The sequence below is a fragment of the Syzygium oleosum genome, unplaced genomic scaffold (genome assembly GCF_021117445.2).
Source record: "Syzygium oleosum isolate NSW1041296 unplaced genomic scaffold, Sole_v2.1 Sole_v2.08, whole genome shotgun sequence".
NCBI lineage: Eukaryota > Viridiplantae > Streptophyta > Magnoliopsida > Myrtales > Myrtaceae > Syzygium > Syzygium oleosum.
In genome coordinates, this window is record NW_026607492.1 from 11,703,814 (window position 1) to 11,712,695 (window position 8,882).

The following is an 8,882-nucleotide window of genomic DNA, read 5'->3' on the forward strand; positions in this document are numbered from 1 at the left end:
CAGAAAAATGACTTCCAGGAAAACATTTTCCAAAAAGAGAATATTTTTCGCCAAACGAACGGAGCCTTAGTTTGTGAGCTCGAAGCTCCCCTTTTTTATCCTCTCACCGTTTATTGTGACAACATCTCTATCTCATAGCTTGCTCTCAACCTTGTATTTCTTACTTACACCAAAGACATTGAAATGGATTTTCACTTTCTTCGAGAGCAGTTTGCTTCCGATAATCTACGTGTTCGCTATGTACCTATAGCGGATCAAATGGCAAACATCTTCACCAAGGGACAACCTAATTCGCGTGATGCGCTATTGAGATCCAATCTCTCGATCGTTACACCTACTTCGAATTGAGTATCAATGCGTGGGGTCTTTCTGTAATTATGTTTATATCTGTATCCTTACTGTAATTAGTCACTCTTATAAATACATATCGTACAACTCTAATTGGGGTTTAGCCACCACAACACTTTGTCACTATTTTCTTTTTTACTCTAAACATCGACACTATTATTTGATGAGTTGTTCTTTACCTCTAAAAACACATACAAGTTCTTTTAAAGGGTTGGAAGGGGATGGTTTGATGATCCCAGAGGGCGCTACGACATGTTCGATTTGAGCCATGGGCATCGCTCATTTTGGACGAGCCAAACACCCCACCATGGTCCCTGTAGGAGTAGTGCCGGAGCGAACCTACGTCGTTCTGCAAACAAACCAAGACTTTTCGAGATCGAGGAACAATTGGAGAATTAGAGCCTTCGATTAGGGGATACCGAACCATTCGGGATTAAATCGTACATCAATAGGTCAACTACTGTGGTGTTAACACGGCAAATGAAAAGCTACTCGACTACACAAATTTCCAATTGCATTGATTGACAAGGAGTGTGAAGACCGTTCTTCGTTTTCCCAATCCCCACTTGCTCCACCACCAACAAATTTACAAACGACTTAGGCACCCAATCTATCTATTTCATCAGAGTCCCTATCGGCTATCACCAAACCCAAAAAAAATAATATCCGAAATACAGAAAATAAAAATTAAAAAGAAGACAGAGAAATTTAAACCTTCTTAAGGTTGATGAGTCTCTTTCTCCTAAACCAACGACCGACCGATCAAATCAAGTCCCTAAAACTTCGCACTTTGGTGTGCTCGAGGTGCAATGAGCTTACGGTACACCCCGGCCCCGCATCGCTTTCCGACCGCACGATCAGTTGCAGACCTTGCTAGTCTTCATCAACGGCTGACGGAACTCCATCCCCGCGGGCCCCACTTTCTCCTCGCGGGCCCTCTTCCTCTCCTTCTTCCCCTCCCCGTTCAGCCACACGCCGAACAACTTCATGCTCCTCTCGCCGTCTGCTCCTCCTGCTTTGTCGTCGTCGTCATCGCGATCAACGCCGCCTGTGCGGTCCCCGGCGGCGGCAGCTAAGGCCGCCGTCCCGGGGCCTCCTCGCCGCACGATGCGATCAATCTGGTCGGGGCCCACCTTCAGGCACTCCGTCAGGAACGCCACCAGCTCGTCGCAGTGCTTCTTCGCCTGCGCCAGCTCCGAGCTCAGGGCCTCGTTGTCCCTCCTCAGCCTCTCGTTCTCGTCCGTCAGGCCCGCGAACTGGGCGGCCGTCGTGGCCGCCGCCGTCTCCACCGAACCCGCGTTCTTCGATTCCGCCGGGGACGACGTGGACGTGGACCCCATGTCCTCGCCCGAGCTCTCCGGCGAGGCCTGGCCTCCCGCCGCGGCGCCGGCCGATTTCCCGGCGCCGGAGGCCGGGGGATTCGGAGGCGGTGTCACCGTCTTGCGGCGGCGGATCTCGGAGAGGAGCTCTTTCTGGCCCCGCACGAAGTGCTCGTTGGCGAATTCCCATTTGTCCGGCACGATCTTTCTGAAGCCCTGCGAAGAGGCTTACGATCAAAATCAAACATCGTCCATTTTCGCATAACAAAAATAGAATCTTTATATTATCATCTGCATATTTATACCATCTTTACACCATTCTATTAGGGGAAAATTTCGAGGGTTTGATCTCTGGCTTAATTTCCATAAAAAAAAAAAAAACATGTGGCTTTAGATAGGAGTGTGCAAACAGGACCGCCTGAACCGAGAACCGCCCGAACAGGACCGGACCAGCCGATTCGGTCCGATTCCCGGGAGTGTCAGTTCGGTTCCTGATTCCAAAAAGTGAAACTGGTGTCCAGGTGATCTGGTTCTCGGTTCCAAGGTGGGAACTAGATCGTCCGAATCGGACCAATCAATATATATATAGGCGTGAGCTACATTCTTGTTTTAGATGTTTTGGCTTTTGCTGTTTAGACATTAAAATGACGTCAGAATACATTTTCATCCCTTTTGAGCATGCTAATATTATATATGATTGGGGAATCTCACCTTGTTTGGTTGAGGAATTTCTACATTGATCGGTTCCCGGTTCCAAGACCGGCCGGTCCGGTTCCCGATCCTAGAAATTGGGAACCAGTCCTCCTGGTCCGATTCTTTGTTCCACCTAGAACCGGATCAGATCGGGAACCGATCACCCCTAGCTTTAGGTGCATTGGTTCTAGTTCTTTTGTATCCACTCAATGCATTCAAGACTAAAAGTGAACGGTTCCATGATCGGTCCAAATTCCATTTGAAATCTACTCATCGAAACCGGTTCTTAAATTTTTGGGATCTGAAACCTATCCTACATACTCTAAAACCTAAAACCTACCCTGTTAGAGATTTCAAGATTGGTTCAGGATCTACTTAGGTTCCATCCGTATTCTTAATTGAACGATTGCAGTGAATTATCACCTCTAATAACTATTATTTACTGCCAAAATCCACTGACCACAACTCAATTTGAACACACGATGAATATATAACATTAACAAAGTAAAAGTTATAATCATGGATATTGCCAGACATGGAAGCTTACACTTGTAGTTCTAGATTACACACTCACTGTCGAACGTCATGGGACATGGCAAGACTATGCGAAAACATAGAACAAGAAAAACACAAAGACCTATTTTAGGTTCTACATGTGGAACCTAAAATCTACTTATCGAAATTGGTTCCCCAATTTTTGGAACTGGAACCTAAAACCGAACTGGTTACCACCGGTCTGATTCTCCGGTTCTCGATTCTATCCTGAAATCATGCTCACCCCTATTCAAGACTATTTAATTTGGTCTACATTTTGGTTTATATACTGAAAAAATAACTCGAGTCTTCCACCAAAATCTTTAAGTTGTTTTCGAAATTCATAGAAACTATATATGATTCTATGTGTGATTATTTATAAATTTCAAAAAATATTTTCGCATTAAATAGTTGTGAAATATACACAATTTCAAAAAGTAAAATATAAAATATGAATTTACTCTGAAAGACCGGCCATTATATAATTTTTGGTGACCATAATAAAAGTTCCAAATTATAAATGTATCAAAGAGAGTACTTTCCGAAGGATCAACTGATCCTCTTACTTAATTCACCACCTTGTGGAAGCTAATTTTTCTCCGCAATTTTTTTGGTAACAATTTTTCTTCTAATTTTTATCGCGTGCTATCAAGTTTTATTTATTTTTATATTTTAAAAATATTCTCAAAATTTTTATTGAAATCATTTCCTTGATCGTTTTCGGAAGAGAACTTTCACTAAAAAAGCAATCTTCCAACAAGTAAAAGGGGTTTATCCAAAATACAATACTTTCATTAGAAAAGAAATTTTCCACATATGAAAATAGAATCAATTAATATGAAACTAAACGATAAAAAAATTTAATAAATTAAGACCGACGAATTTCCCAGAAAGAGACGAGGCTACACACGTTTAAATCTTTTGTAGATGGACCTTCGCATGGTCAACGACAAAATCTACTTTTCGAAGATCATGGCCGTCAAATTGGACCACGGACGGCCAAATTGGAAATTAAGGGCACTCGTTTGGGTGCTGCGGGAATAATCAAACACCCAAAAGACCTAGAAAGAGAATTCACCGTTTCAATCACTACATCTATAGTCAAAGATAGACAAGGCCAACATATATAGATACATACATAGTCAAAGATATACTTATATATATATGTATGTCTATATGTTTACTCATGTTTACCCATTGGATAATTCTTAGAAACACTGCTCCTAGACACAAATTTGTTTGGAAAATTAGATAATCGGTCCTAGCCCCTATTGTATGGATATCTATGCAGTCTTAAAATTTTCAATTTTACTAAGATTCGCCAAAAATTGCTAACATAGCGGTCTAGTTATCGCTAGCCGTCTTACGCGGCACGTCGCCACATCGGCGGTTTCCGAAGAAAATTAGCTGGAAGGATTATATTGAAATTTTTTCGCATAAAAGTGTAAGATTAAATTGACAAAATTGAAAAGTTTATAATTGAATTAGAATTTGTATAATAGGTTTAGGAGTAATCAGACAATTTCCATCGAATTTGTCCAGATGTGCCCTCATCACTATTGATGCGCGGGTTGTAATCGCTCACTGCTTAGCCAACCAACAACAAATTTTTGTCTAGGGTTTATATCTTGATTTGTCGACTCAGGTTGCTAAAGGAAATTAATGCGAGGGCAATGTCCCGGCTTCTAATGTTAAATACGTAACTTTTAAGTTTCATCGACATTGTCACCTACTTTTCAGGCTATGGTCGACTGATGATACCGAGACTTCTGCACATTTTTCATCGAATTAATCCCGACATATTTACACAAGATTTTGAATTTCATATGCATCTAAACGAGATTTGGAAATATCGTGACAAGGACACCATTAGCTAGGTTTGAACTTTTGGAAATAGAGCTAGCTAGTCAATATGCATTCATTCACACAATTCTCTTTTGAATATCATGGAAAAATTCCAAATTATTTGTCATTTTTCTGTCGATAAGTCAATCGATATTAACTAAAAAACTGACAAACTCGACTAAGGTTCGCACGTGTTACCCGCCGTAGTCAATTATGTACAGCCAAAGGACAGCTCCGATCCTTGACCGCATTCGATTAAATGGGCATGCAACAGGAAGGGCAAAATCGTCTATTCATTACCCCCTAAGGGGAGCGCCTCCAAGTTAGGCAGATCTTGAAATTGACCCCTGGACTCGAGGACCAATTTGCAAATTTATTAAAGATTTCGCCCACAAGACCTCATCTAAAAATTCCTAAAAAAAACACCAAGTAATTTCATAATAATCCTAATTAGCAGAATAAGAATATATGATCATTGCTATATTAAATTATGTTCCTCGCAAATAATTGGATATTTTTTTAATTTGTTTTTTACAATTATGTGTTTCAAATACTCATTTAAGATAATTTTATGAGACTTTTTATGCTAATTTTCTCTATTATTTCACCACACCTAACTTACCCTTATTTTTTTATTTCCCAAGTGAGCTCCGTAATCAAATAATTACATATACCAATTACAACATATCGTGAAAAAAACACGAATAAACTATTTCTTTTTTCTTTTTTTCCCGATCGCGCCGCAGAAAAATCAGGAAATCACATGCAGGCCACCATAAAAAGGACATAATAAATGATTGGAAAATAGGGAAATTAAGAGAAAGAGAAATTAGGTGTGAGCTTACGTAGGTGTTGAGCTGGCGAACGAAGCTGGAGAAGTTGTTGTGCTTGAAATAGCTGGGGAGCAAGTCCTTGGCGAACTCGGCCGTCTTCCACACCACGAACGTCCGGCCGTGCTCGCCCCACGAGATGACGTCGTCGGTGGCCGGATCGTCCACCAGCCGGTACGTCTTCGTCAAGAACGGTGCCGGAGCTGAGCGCTGCGCCATTGCTTTACTTGTGTTCACGTTTTACCCCTCCCCGACAGCAGCAACTACAGTTTCAGAGGGGAGAAGAGAAGAAGAAGGGGGGACTGATGAGAGAGGGTTTTGGGTGGTGGGTGATCAGATGGAGCAACTAAAGAGCAAGAGAGCGGTGAGGAACTCCCAGCCCCAGCAGTAGAACCCAGAGATGTGAACCAGGCTGTGGCAAGCTCTCTTCCTTCTTGTATCAGCTGCTTCCATGACTGAACATAACTCCCCTCATCAATGGAAACCCAGGAGGGCAAAACGAGGAAAAACGAAAGGAAAGAGAAGGGAAGGGAAGAGAAGAGAATTCTTTCTTTTTCTTGAGATGGGGGGTCTTTGGAAACTTATAGAGGAGGAGGAGGCTTCTTCTTGATGATGATGATGATGGGTTGGTTTGGGTTTTTTAGTTCTAGAAGTGTTGAGAAGCAGAAAATATTTTAAAGTATTCCGCCACTTTGGTCATCTTTCAAAGGGGAGAGAAAGAGAGAGAGAGAAAGACAACACGCATTTTCTTGCTTTCCTCAAGAAAATGATGAGAGAGAGAGAGGGAGGAAGGAAGGAAGGAGGGAATTTTCTAGGGAAGGGTTTTCTTGGTCGTTTCTTGGGAGGAAGCTTCTCATGCAATGTCCATACATTACATTTTTTTTTCGTTTTTAATAATCGCGAGGAGGACCCGCACCATCCTTATTGTGCCGATCGCGACGGGCGAGTTACTTGCGGGGAGCAATAATCCTCCGCCCCCGATCACTGCACCGGTTAAGTCCGAAGTGAGTACGTAAGGATGGATCCAGACTCAGCACCCGAAGATGGGATCAAACTTGCACCGTTGTCTCGCTAGAGTCAAACCGCCCACGTTTGGACTTATTCTATCAAGCCGGTTCAATTCAAGCACTTAGAAATGATCCGAAAGTCTTTTTAACGAGTGTCTCAAGAAAATTACCGAGTATGTATCGTAAACAATGTTTCGATTTTTCACGAGGGCATAAAAATTTTACGTTTCTTCCATTTTTATTTTAATATAAATAATGATTAAATTACGATTAGATGCGTGCTCTTTGAAGAGAGTGCCACCTTCACATGGATGGGTTTGGTTTCTTCCACGGGGGGAAGAAGAATGGGGAAGAGAGCGGGGGTGAGTAGACATCTCTTTTTCCCCCACCTAACACCTTTCCATTTTCAATTGCTTCTTCACATCGTCACTATGAGATTTTTTGTTTTTCATATATATTCAAGAGGGTCCTGATCTTTCTTCCTCTTATTGGTGGTGTGTTGCTCCCTCACCTTGTCGTCCTTTCGTTTTTCCTTCTCTTTCAGGTGCTTTTGTTAAACCATCGATTTGGGGGAGAATTACCAAAAACAGTCCTGAATTTATTGTGCTTATATTAATTGATTCCTAAATTTTTTAATTGTGCCAATTGAATCATAAACATTTTTTTTACGTTTTGCCAATTAAGTCCATCCGGTTAATTTTAATCAGAAATCACTTACATGGATGACAGCCGTCCTACATGGCACAGCCGAACGGCCGACACTAACGTGAACCATTTTCTAATAATATTCTAAAATTTTTTGAAATTTTTTATTTTTCTTTTATTTTATTTTTTTTTGCAACTTAGGGCTAGCGAGGGTCGCGGGCCAACCCTTGCCAGCTGGGTGAGGCAGTCGAGGGTCCTTGCTTTGGTCGGCGATGGAGTCGCGGCTCTTGCCTAGGCCCTCGTCACAAACGACGAGGGGCCGCTCATCGATCAGAGCGAGGGTGTGCGACCCCTCGCCCAGATCTAGCTAGGGCATCCCGACCTTCACTTGTGGCCAGCAAGGGTCGGCTAGTGTCGTCGGCTCTAAGTTAAAAAAGAAACACAAGAAAAGAAAAGAAAAAAGAAAAAAATTTAAAAAATTATCCAAAAAATTCGAAAAATTATTAAAAGTTTATTTAAAATGCTCACGTCAGCGTCGGTCGCACCATATAGGACGGTTGGCGTCCACATCAGTAATTGCTAGCCAAAATTGTCCGGATGGACATAATTGGCAAAACGTGGACTGAATTGACATAATTAAAATGTTTATGATTAAATTTACAAAAATACAATAAATTTATGATCTTTTTAATAATTTTTCCTAGATTCGAGATCTCTAAGGATTGCCAATCCTTAACGAGGATTCATATGTCCGAGTACTGGTCACCCACACAAAAATCAGGGACAGATCGTCCCGATCAGGAATCGTAGGGTTAGTGGGGTATCTGCATGATTTGATTTGAAGAAGCTTAGCACAGCTAAATAAGGATATATTTTCACGTGTGAGAGAAAATATTATGTACGGCCTGGAGGAGGTACTTTGGAACTCCAGGAATAGTCCCAATCATCAATTTCGAAAAAGACTCTGTTGGTGTCCACCTAGATTACACTGAAAATACAAAATAGAGATTCTCTTATAGATTCATGGTTCTTTGCTATAGAGATATTCACGATTTAACAGACCTTGACTCGATACCTCGTTCGAAAGTTGGATCGAACAACATTGCAGGATAGTGTTTGTCGAGGGTTTTCCGGTGAAACCTAATTTGTTGAAATCCAAGGGCACGATTTGAAAATACCCCGCTTTCAGTTCCCACCCTAATTGTGATTTTTCTCGATCATATGACACATTTCCGGAGACTTAATCACGAGCTTTTTCGATGCTTTGAGAATCGCACCGATCGGATTTCCAATCAAGATATCACGACTTTCCACCACAATCTTATATTTATCCCGTTTCACATAAACCTAATATCTCGATACTTCCTCACTGATCAGGTTGCAAATTTTGGAAAATTCAGCTCTCAAGCTTTTTCACTTAGTGCAAAGATCGGGTCAGTTGGACGTCAGAAGAAAAATTATGTACGGCCAAAATTTGATCAGTTTTTTTCAAAACATAGGCCGTCGCTAGTGTGTGGTCGGGCAATCGACGACTCCCGCGTCGGAATCGCAGCTGAGGGACCGGCGCAAAGACGACGCTCCAGTCGACCCCGGCCCCCTTGCGCCATGACCGGTGCAGTGTTGGCCCAACTGCAACCAGCACGAGCCTAACCCCTTGAAGC

The 8,882-nt window shown here is 42.0% G+C and overlaps 1 protein-coding gene across 1 annotated transcript; it reads right to left on the bottom strand.

The window, feature by feature from the left end:
* Nucleotides 1-735: 735 nt before the first annotated feature.
* On the bottom strand, nt 736-6,370 carry LOC115673886 (heat shock factor protein HSF24). The gene is made up of 2 exons (XM_030596150.2): nt 5,585-6,370; nt 736-1,883 (listed from the first exon to the last, which is right to left on the bottom strand). Exons 1-2 carry the CDS (start codon nt 5,786-5,788, stop codon nt 1,206-1,208), a joined length of 882 nt encoding a protein of 293 aa, XP_030452010.1. The 5' UTR covers nt 5,789-6,370; the 3' UTR covers nt 736-1,205.
* Between the last annotated feature and the right edge of the window lie 2,512 nt (nt 6,371-8,882).

Bases quoted from the DNA above. Each gene is read 5' to 3' on its own strand.
- LOC115673886 (XM_030596150.2), bottom strand. From the start codon at position 5,788: ATGGCGCAGCGCTCAGCTCCGGCACCGTTCTTGACGAAGACGTACCGG. The intron at 1,884-5,584 runs GTAAGCTCACAC...GCCTCTTCGCAG, and splicing joins TTCGCCAGCTCAACACCTAC to GGCTTCAGAAAGATCGTGCC.